Source organism: Enoplosus armatus, chromosome 6, assembly GCF_043641665.1.
Source record: "Enoplosus armatus isolate fEnoArm2 chromosome 6, fEnoArm2.hap1, whole genome shotgun sequence".
In the NCBI taxonomy this organism is placed as follows: domain Eukaryota; kingdom Metazoa; phylum Chordata; class Actinopteri; order Centrarchiformes; family Enoplosidae; genus Enoplosus; species Enoplosus armatus.
In genome coordinates this window covers 22,513,157-22,533,649 of record NC_092185.1, presented here as the reverse complement: position 1 = coordinate 22,533,649, position 20,493 = coordinate 22,513,157, and the positions used below count along the sequence as shown (strand labels likewise).

Below are 20,493 nucleotides of genomic sequence, written 5' to 3'. Positions count from 1 at the left end.
CTGCGAAGACCTCTGTGTTGATACAGTGCAGGACTGAACTACTCGAGACTAAGCTTAAGATGCGGGGAATGGACAAGGGGGGGGGGGGGTTTGGACGGGGCAACAAGGAGAAAGACGGGAATGCAGCATGAGACGGTCCAGTTGCAGGTTTGATCCCCGACAGCCACCTGACCCCACACCCCCTCCCCCCAAAAGTACCGGTAGAGCAGGGACACCTCCTGCCTGCTCTGCTAAGCTCGAGCTGCAGAGCCTTAACAGTGCATTGTCAGATCGTTTCTGTGCGTCAGTGCGCACCGCACCGGTCCGCACGCACCGCTCACCGGACGTCTTCATCCCGCGCGCACCCTCCACACCCACCCCGCCGGGCGGACCACCGCCTGCTGCCTCTCCATACTCACATCCAGAATGACGGAGATGCCTCTCCGCGGCTCCGGGGCGAAGAACTGCTCCTGAGCCACGGCCACCTCCTCCTTGCTGGAGGCGTACTCCCGGCTGGAGATGTTCTTGTTGTCGCTCATTTTGGTGACGATCCAGCGGACGAGCCCGTCGATTCCACCGGGCTGGGCGCCGCTGTTTCCGGACTGCGCTGCCGTCGCGGACTCGCTGTCCTGACCGGCTACGGGTTTCGGCTGCTCGCGGCTTTCCTGGGCTCGAAGTTTGGCTTGTTCTTTGTTGAGCAGTTTGTGGACTCCGTCCCTACAGTAGCGCGCTGCCTGCTCACACATCCTTTTGCTGCGGAGCGCTCATGCTGCGCTCTATGGGGGAGAGAGAGAAGCCCCCACCCCACCTCCCCATTACATCACAGCACCCACCCGAAAAACACACCCACCCATCCGACATATCCGACATACCCCCAACACTACCTATCGACCGCGAAGTGGTCTTTATATCCTAATGGGGACTGATATTTCTGAGGTGGTCTGGAGAGTTTATAGCGACTTTCTTGCACTTACTCCTGTATGTGGTGATGGACGACGACACTGCAACGGGTTCATATCCTTACGGGGCACAGTGCGTGTGTTTGGAGTGGCTGTAGGCTGCTCTGCCCTTCTAGAATGTAGAAATGTAGGATTTGCTGTTGTTTTATCTCGGGTCTAGGTGTTGTGAGCCGTCAGGTAGCGTCCACACAGCAGAACACTTCAGACTATCTGGAGCCAAGAAAGAGGGGGGGGGGGGGGTACCAGTCTTGTGTGGAGTGAGGAGTGTCTCTCACATTGTCAGTCCAGCTTCCCATTACACGTTTAGACGTGTGTGTGTGTGTGTGTGTGTGTGTTAGACAGATCTAACCTTTGGTAATGAGCGTGTCCTCCAGCTCGCGCTGCCCTTTCAGTGCTGCCTGCGATGTGTCTCCGGCAGCACGCGGAGCACTTTGGACAAATGAACTCCGGGTGGAAAGTTGACACTTTGACACGCAGGTCGTCAGGGCGACCAACTCGGACAAACGTAAAGTAAACGATGTCTCTTCTTCCCTCATCAGTGGAGCAGTGGTAAACTCCATTTGACATGATTGCCCCCTTGTGGAAGCGGGTGTGCAATGACAGGCCTGGGCAGGTTTTCTCTGCGGGGTTTATTCAGTTCATTATTACAATATTTATGAACATATCATCATTTAAATAAATATATACACACAGGGCAATTCTGGCTCGTATGTTTGGCATTTTAATATATTTGTTCAACCGAAGCGTCGTAAAAATCTCTCTAAGATCTAAGATGACAGGGGGCGGTGGCCCCTCAGGTAATAGACCCAAGAGCAAGGCTTGCTGTGGCCCTCGGAGCGCTGGCTGGAGACGGTCAGCTTGCCAAACCACGGCCCCGGAGAGCCTCCCGGGGGGGGCTCACAGGATATCAGGATGTTTTGGGTCTTTTTGGAGACGATGGTGTCCACACCTTTGACAGTAAAACAGGGGTTGTCCACCTAAGAGCAGGGAAAATAAGGCTTTGGTTAAGTCTGCAGATGTGATATGAAGCGAAGCAAATGAATGGAAACTGGAGGCATGAAGAGTCAAAGTCTAAACGTGAGAGTTTATAAAAGCCAGACTGCACCACTCTCTTTACTGGAACTGTTCCAGGCTGCATTTAAAGCAGCTTGCTTCATGCTGACTGGTTGGCGGTGCACCCCGTGAAAACGTTTGAAAGAAAATGTTTTCCTTGGATTTCAAGAAATGTCTCGGCTTTCTGCACAGATGCTCGTCCAAAAAGATCACGTTTTTAACCTTTCTTCCTCTCTTCAACCTGGTGCGGTTCTTTACCTGAAAAGAGAAAGCAGTGGTCTGCAGGAAGACATTCTTGAAGGCGATGGTGATGTTGCGGCCGGTCCGGACGCTAAACGGGCCCTGGGCTTTGGGAGGGAGGCAGGTCCCGTGCAAGGGAAAAATGTATTCGCCACCGATTCCTGAGGACAGGCTGAGCTGGCCTCTCACTTCCCCCAGCTGATGAGGTTCGAAACAAACCTCCACGCCGGCCTCTGACCCCGCCTGGAAACCCGGAGAAGCACCAACAGTCTTGTCCACAATGAAGTCTGGGCAATCAGTCTGCAGGAGAGAGACAACAAGACGGGGATAAATGACTGTAAAACACAACACCAGTATTGCACTGGTATTTTTGTAATTTTGAAACTCTGGTGTCATAGGCTGGATCTGATTTTTCATTACACCTTCTCTATAATATAAACACACCATGTTCACAGAGTGTGAGTCCCACAGCACATTTTCAGCATTAATTTGCAGTTTATAGTTTTTACTGCTCTTTATTTAAACCAAATGTCAGAGAGTTCAGAGTCTTATGGCAATGAATGGGTTATTTAAACTTGGCCTTTAAGCTGTCCGGCCCCTGAGTCAGTCACTTCATGCCTTCTATGGAGAATAAACTGATGTTAGCAAAAATAGTTCATAGCATATTACGTACACACGGAAGCTGTCCTTATGCAAGAATGTCAAGTGCTGGAGTGTGTGTTGTTTTATTCATGTAAAGGTTGAGCTCCACAGTGTTGCGTGTGCGGTAGGTATGCACATCAGTGTGTCATGAAGAAACCAGAAGCACATTCTCTCCTTGTGTTGACAAGCAAGTACAGCGTCAAGTTTTAAATACAGTTATGACTCGACAAAGAACAGGTACCCACTGAAAATGCATTGTTACCACTTTGTGACAAAGGTTGACAAAGCCAATGTGTAACAAGCATATTGCTAGGGCAAATGCATCTATATAAAAACACAACTGCTAAATCAGAAAAACTGACAGCCTTAAAGGGGCACTCCGGTAATTTAGTATTGCATTTCTATAAAGACTGGAGATTCACAAGAGACAGATTCAAAACTGAAGCAGCAGAGGCCGAGATAGACTAGCCTACTTCTAGTCAGGCTCACGTGTGGATCATACATTTCCCAAAATGCAACTTGGTAGCATCCATCATTACACCTTCCCTGCATGGTAAACATCCACATCTTTCAAACTCCTCCTCTCCAAGCTGAGATGACCCTGATGACATCACCAGCTCCTCCAGAGCCGCACAACACATTACACAGCCGCCTTCGCAGGCTGAGTGGCAAATTGATGTATATGTATAAAAGTGCCCCTTTCAAAATGTCCACAACTCTCTGTCACACTATAAGGCGCCCATATCCATTGTAAAGAGAAAAAGAGAACGGCAGGAGCCAACAGAACATGCAGTATCACAAGAATATGGTGTGCACCTTCAATTTTAAGTCATTACCTTGCATGAGTACTCGGTTTTGACGCGAGAGTAGTTGATGAACTTAACAAGAACAGAGTGGCTGCTGCCCAGACAGGTGTTGAAGTGGACGGTTCTCTCTGGTGGTGGGGGCAGAGCTCTGAGAAGCAGATCGTAGTGGAAGGAGCCCAGATCATTACTACACAGAGTCAGCCGGGCCGTAGTCTCACCTGCACGCAGGGGCTGGTACTCGAAGCTCAGGGAGCTCTGAAGGGAGGACACACACACACATATATAGAGTATGACTTAAAGTTTGTTTGTGGGCATGCAGCAGTTAGCGGATAGATGTACTCAGTATCCACCTTGGACTGTCCTGGCACAGTGTGCTGAGGTGGGGCACTGATGTCAGGGCATTTACACTCAGCGGTGAGGCAGGTAGCCGTGGTCAGGGGGTTCTCCACCTGCACAGTGGCAGAGGCCGTCCGACGGACACAGGTCTCCAGCTCTATGGTGGACAGGGCTCCTGGAGACGTGGCCTTGAAGGTTACAAGGTAGAACAAGTACTCGCCGGACACCACGTTACGAAACGACACCTGAGGAGGAGAGTTCAAGGGTGATGTGAGCACAAGGCTCAGGAATATATTCAGAACTGGTCACAGAAATGTGTGTGTGTGTGTGTGTGTGATCAAACCTTGGTGTTGTACTGCCCCTCTCTGTATGCAAAGAAAGACATCTTGTAGTCTCTCTTGGCCAAAGCGGGGACATCAATGTATTCTAGACCCTTGAGGGACACTGTAGCATCTGGCTTGTCAGGTTTCAGGATCTCTATCAGCACACGGAACCTGAGCACACAGAAACACTCATGACTCTACTGTACAGCTGTCCTCACAGGATTTGCTGAATTAAAGGGGTAAGATTTCCACTTTACTGTTCACATGGGGGGACTTAAAGGTGAGTGTGTGTGTTTTACCGCTGTTGCTTGGAGAGCCAGTTGTGCACAGGGAGCAAGTGCGTGTGGTGAGTCTTGGCAGGCAGTTCGTGCACGGTGGCGTCCTCGGCCTTGGGAGGCTCAGCAGTTCCCTGCAGGGAGTACAGTATTCCTGTCCCATCAGGGAAGGAGAAAAAGACTGATCCCTGTGGAAATAAGAAGGAGGAGATATAACAAGTTTGTGTCTGAGATTAAGCATGCACTGAATATGCACACAGGAGGCTGCATGTAAATAACCGATTGTGTTGACATGTTTGGGGCTCCTCTACCAGGTGTTTCTTTCCATCAGCAGTCATGGTCAGCGGCCGGTAGGTGATCTCGTACGTCTTGTTTTGGAGGGGTTCGAGGACCACGGCGGGTGCGGCGCTCCACTGCTCTCCCTCTATGACAGGTCTGAGGCTACATTGCTGGTTTGTGGGGTTGAACACGGGCAGGGTCAGGGTGTGACAGCCACGAACTGGGCAAACAAAATTCACCACCTGGAGACAAGAGATCAGAAGGCCTGAGGAATTATGCAGTGGGCGGTACAAAGGCAGTTACAGTCAGCAAAAAGCACTGCAGTGTTAATCACCTTCAACCTATTCTAAATCCAGTGGAATATGACTCACTTTCCAAACCCCTCTCTCAGACATTAGTGGCTAATCAGCTAAATGAAACCGACCGAATGCTTTTTCCACATTTTCACTGCTCTTTAAATCTGCCAACACTGTTCCAAAACGGAGCCGAATCAATGCCTCACATTATCTGATGCTGGCCTTTAACCATCACCCAAAATGAGAAGCTGCACTGCTGACAAGGCAGCTCGTAGCGTTTATGCCTTCTGGAGGAGCCTCGAGATCGATATCCAAAATGCGAATGAAAAAGAAGAGTGTGAAATCCTTTTACTTCATGTGGCTGGTCAATGGAAATGGAAAGGTTTGTCCCTTCATAAGGCGGTGCGCCTGTGTCAGAAATCTTGTTACGACAACAGTTGCTGCAAAGATACAGAACATAACCATAATCTGATACTTTATTGATCCCCTTATGGAAGATTGTAGTTCAGGGTTGGATAAAGTGGAGCATCCTGGGGTAGTGTTTATTTCGAGGAAATATGTTAGTTGAGATGGGAAATTAAACCCTTTTGTTATGTTGAATATGTGATACCAGCCATTGTTTCTTTCGTACCACAGAAAAGAACACTCTTGTAGTTATTGCAATAGTAAATATCACAGATATTACTTAATATACATGAACATTTATTTACTTTATAATGGTAATCATGCTAAAAATCTAACCACGGGGATGTATATAAAAAATAGCTAAATATATATGTCACCTTGTTTTGACTACACTATTTGAGCACATAAGGCACATAGAGGAAGTGTGATGCATAATTTCCCCCACTCAAATGTATACTGTACGTAACCTCTTTGCTAGTGGAAGCCACGATGCAGGAGCCCGTCACAGTGAGGGTCACGGGTGAGGAGGAGCCCTCCACGCAGCAAGACAGGTTCTCATGTCTTGTGTCATTACTCAGTTCCACAGGGGCAAAAGTCACTTCAAAAGGAACCTCCATGCCAGGACAGATATAGCCTTTAGCCGGTGCGATGGACAACTCTGGGGGGAAATGAGCTGTTTTCCACTGGAACCTGGTCACAAGGTAGACAGATAAATAAAAAGCAAACGACAGGATATAAATCCAACCAGAATGAGCCATAACTCTGTTTGTCTGTGTTTCTGCTGCAACCTCCGTATGAGTTGTTTTAAAATCTTAGATAACTACTGAAATTGACATTGGATCACCTGGCACCAATGTCCCCAGTGTTCATCATGACAATCCTCTTCCTGGCCTGGCAGCGCTGGACAACAGCTCCAAAAGCTAGGTGGTCCGGGTCCAGCTGGACCTCCACACCCTGACAAGTTAAAATCGGAACTAGTGGTTTAACGTGACTTTATCCAACACACAGTCCAGGAGTTAATAGAAACAAACCTTAACAGTTCTTAGATACAGATGAACTACTTCAGAAATTGCATCATTTGCACCCGCCTTGTAAAATGACATTTACTTCACAGCCTACCTGGCAGCAGCCTTGGACGGTCAGCAGGGGGTGTAACAGGCCTGCCAACTCCGCCTGCAGCTCAGCAGTGAAGGGGGGTATGTGCTGACGTGGTGAGAACTGGATCTCAACATCACATGAGCCACCGCCGGCTTTCAGGTTCAGCTCACCTGCTGGACTGAATGACAGGTCCTGGAGGAGGAGTGGTGGAGAAGATGATTTTCGGTGTAGCTTGTGCAGACCAGCACAGGCGTAATTTGGGATATGTCCCTACCTTTCTGATTACCTAAAATTGTCCCCACCTCTCTACAAAGGCTTAACCCCACCATGTTCCCACTGGATGAGAAATAGAGTTTGTGTTGGTGTTTGTTGGCTCAGTTTGGAATCAGAAACAGTGCAGTCAGAGGGGAGAGCTGCAGACAGTCCAGGCTGTCTGCCGCTGATGCTTCTTTGCCTTCTGTGATCATAACGTTATGGCACTGATATCAAATTGAACACGTTGATTGTTCAGTGATAAGAAACACACAGCAAATAACATTTGCCAGTAAGCACGTGCTTGGTGAGTTACCTTATTATCTAGTGTTGTGCTGCAAATCACTTCGACTCATTTTCATGTGGCTTTGGAAGGAAAGGAAAGAGAGAAAGCCCGGGCCAGGCAGGGACAGAAAAGAGGAGTGGACAGGACAGCTGTAATGTTCCCTCAGACAGCACGTCCTTCTGATCTGAGCACTGTTTTAAACCAGATGCATGAACAGAGTGTTGAACAGAGTAAGTTAAGGTGTATCACGTCGTGGTTGTCAGTACAGGTGGACGAGAGACGAACCTGTGTGCCACTATTACCTCATTGAGCACATCCTTCTGATGTAATTGGTAAAAAAAACAATTGATCTCATGTGAAAGACCAAAGCTGGACAAATACAGTCATAATACATTGTTAAGAAATGCTACGAAAAATCAAAACATTTTTTTTGCCAAATTTATGACCCCACCACTTTCCAAATTAAACCTACACCCTTGCAGACCAGTGTTCATCATTGTGTGTGTGTGTGTGTGTGTGTGTGTGTGTGTGTGTGTGTGTGTGTGTGTTACCTACCCTTGGGTCCAGTGGTGGGTTTGTGTTGAGCTGCAGAGTAAAGGAAAGGCCTACAGGGCTGCGGTTGACCAGAACCACTTGTTTTTTCACCTTCTGACCCAACATCAGAGATCTCAGTTTCACTTTCCTCTGCCTGGGGTCCTCCACCTCCAGCTACATCAGAACAATACATATGCAGGACAATTAGATGAAATACATCAAATTTTAATAAGTGATATAGTCAAATGGGTAGAGTCAGTGGGACCTGTTTACAGTGGGCGGGACACTCATTCTTAGGGCATGAGGTTTTTGAAAATCTGCTATCACTTAGCTGACTATTTGGCTTGATTTTATTTTTAATATCATGCATAATATTGCAAAATTAGACACCGAATAGATGTAAGCCCAGGTTTAAAATGATGTTTTCAAACAAGCCCTAGCAGTTGCTTCTTAATCCAGTTTGGCATCTCTCACCAGGAGACATCTACAGCGGGAAGCAGCATTCCTGAGAGGCGTTTCAACAAGGCACTGAATCCCAAAGCTGTGAACTCTACATTTTTTAACAAAACAATTCCTTGTATAAATTGGTGACAAAAGTAATCTTAAAGTGAAACTATAACTTTTGTTATAAACATACAAAAAAAAAAGCATTCTTTCACATAAAAAAACAAAAAACAAAAGCTAGATTTCTAAGCCATAAAAATAATGTACCACACTCACCCTAACTTCTGTTTTAGCAGCTACAGCCTATTTATCTGAAGTGGTCGAATACGACCACCCTAACCTGGAGCGTCACAAGTCAGAAGAAAAGAGTGAAATCGGCAGAGGGTTAGTAGGCAAAGAAGAAAGTGAAAGTGAACCGCTAAGTTAGACTAAGTTAACTCCTGGTCCAACAATAAGACGATGGAAAGAAGCGAAGCAACAGCTGGGTTTTCCGAACAGACTCAGAGATGCCGTCTGCTTTACTCGGCCTGAAAGTGGCAGTTTTGTGTGGGGATTACAGTCATAGGCGAGGCGAGACCCCTACCTGTTGCTAGCCACTCTGTCAGTGATTTTGGTGAGTAATGCTAACAGTTAGCAACTACATTTTCAGATGTTTTCAGTCACAGTAATCTAGTAATCTGATCAGCCAAAGTCTTTTCACATCACTTGGGAGTTTTCTGTCCCGGGTTTTGTTTGTGTTCCAAATTGTGTTTCCCTCCTCTAGTGCGGTACCCTTCATTGCTCGTATATGAAGAGACTTAAATTGGCCATCTCAGCAAAAGTTACAGGGTCTCGCTTCTTCTTCGGGGTCTTCTTTCTCACCTTCATCTCGATGCCTTGCCCCAGTATGTCCACCACTTTCGTGACATAGCTGTTTAAGATGAAGGTGAGTTTATCGTGGTAACGGCATGCCTCACGAGGATAGAAGTTGACCGGCACCTCCATCACAGCACCAGGGGACAAAATATCTGGTTGGAAGTCCATCTCTAGGTAAGAGGTGTTCCTGAACTGGCACTGCACACTGAGGAGGGGGAAGCAGAGCGCAGAAGGCTTTCGAATCGGAGTTGACGTTTAACTCTCACGTTCTGAGTAGAATAAAAACATGTCTCTATGCAGTAAACGCACACACAACTTACCTGATGTCCTTTTCGCCTTTGTTGCTGATCACTAGGGTCTGGGACGTCGGCACCATGCCAGGACAGTACAGGAAGCACTTGCCAAAGTTGTACTTGGTGAAGGAGAATTCAAGGCTAGGTGCCACAGCCCTGCCTTTAACGGCAAAGGTAAATGTCGGCCCGTGCTTTACCTGACACGAGGAAACAAGAGGGCGAAACACAGGAGAGAGAGTAAAGTTATCCTTTATTGATCCCTGTAGGGAAATTCCTTCTCTGCACTTAACACATCCTAAGTGTTAGATGCAGTGGGCAGCCAACATGCAGCGCCCAGGGAACAACACCAGTTCTAAGCCAGTGCCTTGGTCAAGGGCACTGACAGTACGGAACATGAAGACTCTATACTACTATATATACAGTACAGTACACATGTGACACTGCATTTGGCGACAACATACCAATGGTGGGGGGTTAGGAAAAAGAATGGAAACACTGGTGTCAGTTTAAACACAGGTATAACTCAGGATCTGTTTGTTCCACCAAATGAAACAACTGAATATTAGCTAAATGTTCCCTCTTATATATCTTTTTTGTTAATTAAATGATGTAGTTGTTGACCAGGTTTATGAACAATATAGTAAAAGACTAGTACAATACATTATCTAATAATGTCATAATTTGGCAGTAATCTTAGTATTTGTCTCTGAAGATGATGAAGAGAAGAGTAGATATAGTTTGTAGGTTTGAGTCGATTTTTACTTTCTGTTTACTTTACTGTTCAACATCCCTTCCATGTCAACTCACTAATACTAATACTTCTTTATCAGCGTTTATAGAATATTCATGGCTATACAACTTCTTGTCCGTGCAGAATGAGGCCAAACTAGCCTGCTGATCCTTTAAAGCACTGCTACCTCTGTAAAAAAAAAAAAAAAAAAACCTTGATAGGAGATCAATATCTCACCTTGATACTCAGCCTGACGTCCTGGAGGTTACAGATGCTGCGGGGACAAAAGAAGAGTGACGACTGCAGCTGCCTCCCAACCTCAATAGTAGCATTTTGCGGTTTTGCTTCCAGGAGTTTCAGCAGCTCGCTGGGACCTGTTAGCTCAAAGTTCACTTCCAGGCTGAACCTTGCCAGATTGGACACCAGGAAATTAAAGGTGGACTGCTCAAAAATCTCCACCTATAGATAGTGACACATACAGGAAGGTGACTGTCATGTTTAAACTTCACCCGTAAAGGCGTGTGATCGTGCACGTGTGTCTGTGATGTGAGAGTGTGCCGACCTGTCCAAAGTCCAGAGTGTCTTGGTGGTTAGGGTCGATGTCTCTGAGGCCTCCGTCTGGCTTCTCGACTTGAACAGAAGTGCTCATGGTGAAACAATCGGCCTTAACTGTGAGTGCAAGCGGCTCTGACTTCCTCTTCACCCTCAGAACCACTCTGAAGCTCACGTAGCCCTTCCGGCAAGGTGTGAGGGACAATGACAACGGCAGCCTGCACCAAAGAGTTCACAACAATCCACTGATACACTGTATGACTTTCTGCAGTATGCTGTGATCGAGGCACCAAAGATGCATAATACATCATGCGCAGTGATTGTGTTTCATTTTAAACCTCAAAATGAATATATAGCATTTTGGTATGAACGTCTTTACATTTAGTTGTATTTGGTGTTATAGTGACATTAACCTGTCTTTGGGTGCCACTGTGCCGGTCATGGGCTGCAAAATGAGGCCGGACTGCTGGTCATCGCAGAGAAGAGACGACTGCATGACAGAGAAATGGAAGGGCTCCTCCTCTCCATTCACCAGATCGACTGTCTGTTCCACTTTGCGACCTGTGCAAGCAGGCACGCACACACACACACACACACACACACACACACACACACACACACACACACACACACACACACACACACACACACACACAAACACACACACGTTAGTGCTGCGTTCAGAATACGATCTCTCTCTATTGAGGTATCATCTAACTCTAACCTTAACCAATCCTGGTGCCTCGAGGAGGATCATCTCAAAAGACAAAAAGAGATTGAGGAACACTCAACACAAAGAGGTGTCAGTGGTTTGAACCCAGCTTTCCAGGTTCACACCATATAATTTTACTTTAGCAGAGATCAGTAATTAGGTTCAACCAGGGAGGTTTTTTTTAATCAAGAGTAGATGTCATATTTCCCATTATTACATAAGTGAGGGCTAAGTTAGCAGCGTGTTAACACTCATTTTGTCAGAAAATGAGTCATGTAAGTACTGATAATTGACTAAGTTATCCATGCATGATAAACAATGTCCTGCTTCATCAATGGTTGAAATCTGTTACGGTCACACAGACTTTGGTACTGTGTTTTAACTCCCTTGGCGCTTGTTCCATTTAATCAACACGGATTATATTACTTATCTGTGTTATTCATCTCATAAATGTATTAGACTTCATTTCAGCACCACGCACAGTTCAAGTAGCCCGGAGGCACAGTGGCTGCGGTCTGCATAGCCTCTCTTCACACGGGGGCGGAATTAGATGTTGCCAGGTCTAATTCATTGGGATTTACAGGAGCCTGGTATTTACTCTGCTATCTACAGTAGATTTATGATGGGAGAGATTTTTGATGTAAACTATAAAATTTTTGTTGGAGGGCCAGATTTGCACAGGCAGCAAGGGTCAGTCAGGTCTTATATTGGAAATAATTTTCATATTGTTCATATTAGTTAGCCATGACCGCAATCTTTTCTTAACCCCAGCCAAGTGGTCTTAGTTGCCTAAAATGAAATAAACAAATAAGAAAAAACTTTGAACAGATATATGTTTAGTATGTGGTGTAAGTACATGTACGAGCGTGTGTGTCTATGTATGTTACATACCAACAAGAAGTTCTCCAAAGTCAAGGTGAGGTCTGTCAAGATAGACAAGCGGTTCTCTGGTGGTGCCCACACACAGGAAGGGGACAGACAGCGACAGAGTCTCAATCACAAAGCTCCAGAATGACTCCACCACATCCGGCTGCTCAGCTACATATTCAAAACACACCTGCGCACACACAGAGACAGACCAGAGGATTACAAATGGCTAACAACTTAAGAAAAAGAGGAGAGGACATATCTGAAAAAAACAAAAAACCAATAAGGGGGAGAGTGCGAGGAAGACGAGGAAGAGTAGAGGGGAAGCGTGATGAACAAGCTGGAACAGATTAGATCAGATGAGTGGAGCTAGAAATTGAAAAGATTTTGATCAAACTAAATGTAAATGGTATTAGATTAAATGGATGGAACGTGATTAGATTAGATTTGTTGTGATAAAGTGGGACATGGGGAGATGGGGAAACTGAAAGTAATGAGTAGTAAGGAGATGGAGACCAAAACTTCGAAATGAAAAAAGAGATGGATAAATGAAGAAGGATGGGAGGAGGTGAATAAGATGACATGAAAATAAATGTAATAAGATACCACCCCCCCCCCCCATCTAGAGATTTCACTGTGTGTGTTTCCATCCTTACTTCCACTTTCTTCCCAGGCAGGATGGTGCCACATGGGGTGAGGCAGTGGAATGGGCTGCCACCTGTGTCTTCACACCTCCACTTGAATGAGTAGGGTTTACTGGTGGGGTTCACCACACTAAAACATCTGTGGAGTAAAACCAGACCACACATATTCAAAGTGTTAGGGCTGAGCCTGGGGGAGATAGAAAGCTCTCCTCTCTCTCTCTCTCTGTTACCTTGTTGACGGAGCAGAGAAACCAACGGCGTTGAACTCTATGACCCTGGTGTTAGGGTCCAGAGGGCCCCTGAATTCAGGGTTGCGGTGGTTCCCACTGATGTACTCTGAGTCCTCCAGGTCAAAGTGGCAGTGGGGCAACAGACTGCGGCCACACACCGAGATACAGGGAGCCTGATCCCCGTCCTGCAAGTTGGGGATACTGAAAGAACAACAAAGTCAACATCATTCTGGTGAAGGCATTCTTCCTTACAGTCACCCTGTCCCTCAACACCTCCAGGGGGTGTATCACAGAGGTAAACAACTTTAAAATGTCACTTTTAAAGAATTATTCACTGTACCTGCAGAACAGCCTGCCCTGAAACTGCGCCACCTCCAGAGGTGAAAAGCGAACGCTGAAATTCTGCATTGCACCGGGCTCTATGGCCCCCATGCTGGGCTCAACGCTGAGGGGCGGAAGCTCAGGATTCCCCATCAGAAGAGACATCACGCTGGCCAGAGCGCTGGCAGGACGGGCTGCAGTTAACACTCCTGCTGACCTGCTGCCTGGTCGAGAGGTAAGGGTCCCATCTGTTTCACATTTACATAAAGTTCAAGCATTAAAATGTAAATAGGTAGATCAAATTACATGAACAGTTAAGGCTGACATTCAAGGTCAAATCAAATGCTGACAAGTTTACCTCATGATATACAACAATATTACAGTAATCATATATATATATCATATATACATACCTCCTTGGTTCACAGTGCTGTTGCTTGGATCCATGAGGACTTGCAGGGAGAATTCCAGTTTGACAGCACCATGATTCACTATCTGCAGTCTGCACACACACAAACAATAAACATGATATTAATGTTATTAGCACTTTACTGAACACTGTTGTGAGCACTGTGATAAGGTGTCAGGAAGATGTGTAATGGGATGGCATGCCACGGGGTCCAGCTTGAGCCCATAGCTTCATTTTGATTATCAGTATTTTTTATCATCTTTAGTATCTGACCACGGACGATTTATTTGTGAAGTTGAACATTAAAAATCTTTTTGTGCTGTGTAGTTCATGTTGGTTTAATGAAACAGCATTTAATACTTCATATACACTGAGCCGGACTTACTGGTGGAGCCTGGTTTGGTAAAGCATGGTGTCTTTGAAGTGGATGGTGTCGGTGTTGCAGCTGAACTTCACATAGTCACAAACTGCACTGACACGCAATTCCAACTCCCACTGGGAGCCCTCTACCACAGAGCAGCAGGGCTCAGAATCTGTCTTTATCACCTGCATGGAAACATACACATGCGAGCTCAACTATAATTGTGAACTGGTAACTCTCCCTTCAACATCTCTATTCCACATCACAGTCAACATGTTTACCTTATTCTTCATAGGCTGCTGTGGGGCTCCTGAAGTCTGCTTGGAAGAACTCAGCCACTGGACCGTCCGCTGACGGTCGTCCCAGTCAGCCACCTGCTCTAGAGGCTGCTGGAACTCCACCTGACAAACCTTGCATCTCATCAGCTGGTTGGTCAGAGTCACTGGCTCATTGGAGGAAAAGGTGATGGTCACTTCCTTAGAACAGCCAGCATGAAGGTGTCCCACCTGTGAGAAAAAGCGGATTAGTTTTTGATTGCATACAACCAAGTAACATTCACAGATATTATGCTGTACTTTATGATTTATTTGAGTTACAGCAGAGGCTGGGCCAGAGGGGTGGCCACAAAGAGCTACAAAACAACCACAGAGAGTCTTGTTTTATGACTCACAAAGATATCAGTCAACAACAAAAAAACAAAAAAATAAAAAAACAAAAATATATATATATATATACATAAAATAACTAAGTTAATTGGGCATTCATTTATTACACTGAATAAATAATGTAACTATTAATAATGCACAGTTTATTACTTCCAAGAGTGATACATTTTTACCAGTTTTAACACATTTTTACTTTAAAACGTTTCTAAGCCCGCCCCTGTTCTACAGCCACACCTGCATTCCTTCCTTCAATGCTTTACCTGTGGTGAAAAGAAGACATGGGGTCCGGCAGGAGGCCACTCAAACCTCACCACCTGGCTGCTGCTGTGGTTGGTCATGGTGAAACTCTCTTGGTAGGGACAATCTACATGGCAGTCACCAAAATTCAGCACCTCATAATTACCTGTGAGAGAGAAACAGGCCTTGTAGACACTTTGACACTTACAGCCTTTCTCTGTGCACAATCAGGGAGTGATTGCTACTCTGGCTGATTCATGTACCTCCCTTACACCTCTTCCTCTCTATTCCTACCACATGATTAGTCTCCTGCCCTCCTTTCTTCCCTTACCTTCCTCATCATCTTCCTGATCCGTTTCCTGCGATGACCTGCTGATGTTGTCAAGAGAGACGATTTCCTGGTAAGCCTCTCCGCTCACTCGTATTGAGGTATTGCTGTACTGGTTGTCCTCCACCTGCAGCGACATCTTGGCCTTGACACTCTGGGGCTTGTCAGAGCAGAAGCCGACTTCAAACTCCACCTGCTCATTAACATTCAGCCTCAGGATGGCTCTGTGCACCAACTGATGCTCTGTGGAAGAGGAGGAATATGGGGATGACTGCCTCTAGCGCAGGAGAGAAGCCCATGAGATGCATTCTACTGCAGACAGAGATTTACAGGGGTGTACCTGAGTCAGCGGTGTCCTCAAGCTGCGTGGAGTGGATGGAGCTGCAAGTGTTGCCAGGAGCAGCTTTGAGGGTGAACACTCCATATTTATCCAGCAAATAAATCTGGACCTATACAACCCAGACAGCCACAGTGCACCTTTATTGACAAAATCATTATCTAAGCGTACCATATCTACTGTATTATGTTCATGAGAGCTCTGTGAAGGTGATTGTGGTGTTCTTGTAATTGAAGTAAGTAAATATGTAATGTTGCTCAAAGAACTTTGATTAAAAAAAATGGTTTAGGGGTGCCTCAAATCAATAATAAAACAGAAGGACTCCTCTCACCTGAGCTGGAACATTTCCATCATTTAGCAGTACCAGGGGCAGGGTATGTCTGCGCCCTACCAATACCCGTCTGAACTGCAGCATTGGGCTTCCTCTGCTGTTCCTCAGAGCTGGACGCACCACACACACACTGGGCAGGTTGCCCTCTCCCATCAGGTCAAACTCTAGCACCTTGCTCTTTAATGTGGGTGTCATTCTGGATCCGACAGAGAAAAAGAGGAGGGTGGGCAGTGGTCAGCAAGGCAAAGGCAAAGAGGTGATGCTATTCTCTTACTGCACTCACAGTAGTATTAGAAATGAATAGACAGACAAACAGCAAAGAGAACACTAAAGTAGCATACACAGTGCTGCACTCATATACCTGCTAGTCCCCTCCATTGTGGCCTCAAACACGGCACTGTAGAGCTGCATCGTCTGGGGCGTGAAGGTGACCACAGCGAACGAGTGTGACTGGCTGGGAATGCTCAGTGTTGTAGCAGACAAATCAAAAACCTCCACGTGACGGGACACCTGTGAGGAAATACAGGATGGTTGGACCATCTACCACAGTCAGTGATACTCCTCCATGTATCCACAGAGCTTTCCATGCCTTACCTTAGCGCCAACATATTTGATGGCCAAGCTGAGCACGCAGGGCACCTTGCTGTTGTTGGTGATTTTGAAGCGGGCCTGAGCGGTTCGCCCGACCAGGACTTTGTTGAAAATAAACTTGTTATCGTCGCGAACGTAAATTCCCTCAGCGTTGCAAAACTGCTCAGAGGAGAGCTGACTGCTGCTGTGGCACAGATGGTGTTCCTCAAAAATGGAGGCCATGTCTAGCACTATGCCTGGGAAACAAAAAAAAAAGTAGAGAGTCAGGTACAGTATTAGTCGAAGGTATAGCACTTGATGACTTTGATTGTCACATGGCACAGACACGGAAACAACAAGCACTGTTTTTCTGAATAGTTTGTGCCCTTCTTAGTGATCTCAGAATCTGTGCAAGTATGGAACTGAACCATTTGGAAGCAAGCCACAACTTTGGTCGGGTTTATCAATCAGATAAGACAGAATGAGATCATTCAGCTCTCACCTGGCTTGCAGACTTCAGCCAGCAGTCTGTGCGGTATGCCGTCAGGCTGGTCTGAGGGGTCACGGCCGCTGATGTCAATGAGCAAACCTTGGTTCCAGTTGCCCAGCTGTTCAGCTACACAGTCCACTGTCACCACCTGCTGAGACCCTGGCTGCAGACTCCCTGTGCAGGGAGACACTGAGAACACCCCCACGGTGAGGCGATTCTGGAGAGAGACATGGGAGGATACAGAGAGGTACAGATGAGGATAGTGAGGAAACTAGTGACAGAAGGAGACAGCACATTTAACTTGACTCAAATAGCATAATCAAAAAGACAGAGCAAGACAGGCTTCTTTCTTATCGCCTGAATAAATCTTGCAAATCTGAACCTTCACAGCCTTTCTAGCATCACAGCACTCGACTTTATTTATATTGTTTTGAAATGAATCAGATTCATGGACCTTTTCACAGCAGACAGTTTGACTTGTCACATCAGGAAGTGCACGGGCGGAACCAATAACATTAACGATGGCTTCGTTCCAGCAATGAATAATTTGTTACACCGGTGTTGGACCTGTTCTACTTGAATAAATGTGTAAAAATCAGCAAAGCTAACAACATGTTTGATCAATTAAAATACAAAGCAAAAAATGAAATTTGGTTTGATTAATTAAAAAACATGGCTAGGCTAGATACGACTAGAGGTAAGTGACAAAATATGCTTTTTTTGTCATTTGGATGAACTGACCCGTTCAGCTGCCTCTAAATCAGCAGTGGCAAAGTCTGTCTTGCTGTGCTCCACATGCATTGCCACAATGAGGACAATCATCCAAAATGTAAAAGAACACACATGATCAAACGAGCTAGCAAGCAGGTCATGTCAAAGTGTGTCAGCACTTTCCATATGAGCTCTCTTACATTAGAAAGACAAACATGGAGAGGACGGAGAACTGCTCCGTTGTTGTCATCTCCGCTAGCAGTCTCTCACCTGTGTAACACTTCCAGTGTCTTTCTGGAAGGACTCGCGTCTCACTTTGCTACCGGCACCAGTGGGCCTCCCTGAATGGCTCTCTCGAGGCATCTTCTTCCCTGGACCCCTGAGACCAGGACACATGGACACAAACCACACAGTTTAATTCAAACCTCTTTAAAAAAACTGATACTGGAGAAGGACTATAACACTTTCAATTTCACCATGTCATCACTTCAGGCAGCAGTTGACACCTCCAACAGTTCAGTGTTAATGGTGGACAATAAATTGCACTCTCAAGTACGCAAACATTTTTTTTTTTCCATTTTGGGAGTCCCTAACTGATCAAATTAGTAAATATTTCAGATCCACAATGCATATTGCTACATTTTTGATTGCAATATATCTTTCAGTGCTTGTTAAAATATTCTTAGCACTACAACCTCAACTTGAAAAAACAAGCAACAAGAAAACACTAATACATTTTTGAAGATGTCACTCGTTAAATAATAATCCTGTGTGTAATGAGCCATTCAAAGGAGTACCAGATAAATCATTTGCAGGCATCAGCAACACAATGATGCTTCAACGAAACTTCATTTCTAAGGTGTATTACATTTTAATATGGGATTCTAACTTTGTATTTGGAAACGTGTTCGTGTCTCTGTTTGGCTGTGTGCTCTGTTCTCCTACCCTGGCCTCCCTGGTGGAGCAGGGTCGGTGATCATGCGGCAGATGGTGAAAGGGGTCTCAAAGACTCCAATGTTCTCAATGGAGAAGCTCTGGCTTTTCTTGCTGCCGTAGACCAGTGGACCAAAGTTCATGTCACATGCAGGCGTGATCTTGTACCTAAAGAAGGACAACACAGGAATTCACAATTTGTGCTAAGACCCAGGGACGCTGGAAGTCAGACAGAGTTGGGGGTGCTGATAGAAATTCAATTCTGGGACACATTCATACTTAGTAAGTGATACATTCTGTAAAGCAAAAACATGTACTAACTGTGATGTCAAATGGTACGAAAACAAAGAAAGATGATCATTCAACAGAATCCAAAAATAAGGTTTAGCGAGGAGTAATGTAAAACACAAGGTAAATCAGAATTGATCGTAATATTGTTTCTGAATTACAAATGAATATTACATGAAGGAGACAGTATGAAACAAGCCTTAACCTGGAGAAGACAGATTTGACTGAAACTTTGATGGCTAAGATGGCTATGGTTTCTCCTCCCTTCCCAATGTTGGGTTCAATCACCTGCCGAACAGAAAAAGAACCTTGAAGTAAAAGTAAAATCAAATAAATGCACAGCTGTGTGATCATCAGGACCAGTGCATGGCTCAGACCTGGCAAGGCAGGACAGGTTGCTCTCTAATTAAGACTTCCGTGTTGGGTCTGCAGAAGACCTGCACTGTTGTGGGCTTCTCGTGGGGCATTAGAGTACCACTCTGGGGGGACACCGTGAAAATGGAGTCTAGGTTTGGCTGGGTTGGGTCGGTCTGCTGAAATGTAAACCTTGTGGAAAGAGAAGAATGCAAGTGAACTACTTCACTAGTTCCATGGTGAGTACACTGTTAAAGTCAAAAACTAGCAGTTCAAACTCACTTGTAGGCTATTTCATATTTTCCTTGGTTTTTCATCCTGAAAGACAGTTTGGCCTCTTCAAAGACTTTGATGGTTCTAAAGTCCAGACAGCCCTCTACCACAGACACACGAGTACATCGTATATTATTTTCAATTATCATGACATCAGGACTGCAGCTCAGTCACTCAGTGGTTAACAGTCACCTCACAGCAAGAAGGTCCTGGGTTATAACCTCAAATGAACTTTTACATGAAATGTTTGTAAGCTCTACCAGCATACCTACCTGGTGAGATTTCCAGAGCCATATTGTAGGCTTCAGCAGTGACCTGTATGTTTTCAGTATGTACGATGCCTAGAATCTTCTCCACATCGGATACCTGAAACGAAACACACAGCACATGCTGTACATGCACACACAAACACATAATGTGAAATAGGCCCTGCCCATTTCCACCTGTGTATTTCTATAGTTTTATTCTACCTCCAGACGTAAGATCTTCTTAATGTGGAGCGGTCTCCTGGCAATGAAGTGCAAGCTCAGGGGGAAAGAGGAGTTAGGTGAGATGATGCCCTGATCCTGTGGCACACTGAACTCATCGCCCAACTCCTCCACACCCTGCAGTCTCCAGGATACCGGCAGAGCTGTCTTATTGTGCAGCGTCACACTGCGGCTGTCCCGCCTAGAGAGAAGGATGGAAGAAGGTAGGTTGAGCGGAGTATTTTATGTAGAGCATTTTGACCTTGTCATGCGCCTTCTTTCTTTAGAGGGGGTTCACTGTGCTTTGTGAAAATCACTTGCAAAGCTA

The 20,493-nt window shown here is 45.7% G+C and overlaps 2 protein-coding genes across 2 annotated transcripts in view; both read right to left on the bottom strand.

Annotated features, from left to right (window-relative positions):
• necab2 (N-terminal EF-hand calcium binding protein 2) overlaps positions 1–725 on the bottom strand; it is a 101,568-nt gene extending 100,843 nt beyond the window's left edge. Inside the window, exon 1 of the mRNA XM_070907956.1 lies at positions 399–725. Coding sequence (XP_070764057.1) covers positions 399–725 — 327 coding nt within the window. The remainder of the gene's footprint in view (positions 1–398) is intronic.
• An 823-nt stretch (positions 726–1,548) lies between these two features.
• Positions 1,549–20,493, bottom strand: part of hydin (HYDIN axonemal central pair apparatus protein) — a 65,412-nt gene continuing 46,467 nt past the window's right edge. Inside the window, exons 54-90 of the mRNA XM_070907073.1 lie at positions 20,169–20,367; positions 19,959–20,064; positions 19,708–19,801; positions 19,449–19,617; positions 19,277–19,359; positions 18,796–18,951; positions 18,121–18,229; positions 17,152–17,356; positions 16,674–16,906; positions 16,441–16,589; positions 16,080–16,275; positions 15,752–15,860; positions 15,415–15,654; positions 15,107–15,249; positions 14,463–14,687; positions 14,206–14,366; positions 13,825–13,913; positions 13,431–13,659; positions 13,091–13,291; positions 12,873–12,999; positions 12,241–12,406; positions 11,051–11,198; positions 10,648–10,855; positions 10,323–10,538; positions 9,383–9,552; positions 9,069–9,267; positions 7,785–7,937; positions 6,713–6,883; positions 6,438–6,547; positions 6,061–6,283; positions 4,925–5,134; positions 4,638–4,801; positions 4,359–4,509; positions 4,030–4,260; positions 3,710–3,934; positions 2,250–2,531; positions 1,549–1,915 (exon numbers count right to left, since the gene is read on the bottom strand). Coding sequence (XP_070763174.1) covers positions 1,706–1,915; positions 2,250–2,531; positions 3,710–3,934; positions 4,030–4,260; positions 4,359–4,509; positions 4,638–4,801; positions 4,925–5,134; positions 6,061–6,283; positions 6,438–6,547; positions 6,713–6,883; positions 7,785–7,937; positions 9,069–9,267; positions 9,383–9,552; positions 10,323–10,538; positions 10,648–10,855; positions 11,051–11,198; positions 12,241–12,406; positions 12,873–12,999; positions 13,091–13,291; positions 13,431–13,659; positions 13,825–13,913; positions 14,206–14,366; positions 14,463–14,687; positions 15,107–15,249; positions 15,415–15,654; positions 15,752–15,860; positions 16,080–16,275; positions 16,441–16,589; positions 16,674–16,906; positions 17,152–17,356; positions 18,121–18,229; positions 18,796–18,951; positions 19,277–19,359; positions 19,449–19,617; positions 19,708–19,801; positions 19,959–20,064; positions 20,169–20,367 — 6,460 coding nt within the window. The 3' untranslated portion in view covers positions 1,549–1,705. The remainder of the gene's footprint in view (positions 1,916–2,249; positions 2,532–3,709; positions 3,935–4,029; positions 4,261–4,358; positions 4,510–4,637; positions 4,802–4,924; positions 5,135–6,060; positions 6,284–6,437; positions 6,548–6,712; positions 6,884–7,784; positions 7,938–9,068; positions 9,268–9,382; positions 9,553–10,322; positions 10,539–10,647; positions 10,856–11,050; positions 11,199–12,240; positions 12,407–12,872; positions 13,000–13,090; positions 13,292–13,430; positions 13,660–13,824; positions 13,914–14,205; positions 14,367–14,462; positions 14,688–15,106; positions 15,250–15,414; positions 15,655–15,751; positions 15,861–16,079; positions 16,276–16,440; positions 16,590–16,673; positions 16,907–17,151; positions 17,357–18,120; positions 18,230–18,795; positions 18,952–19,276; positions 19,360–19,448; positions 19,618–19,707; positions 19,802–19,958; positions 20,065–20,168; positions 20,368–20,493) is intronic.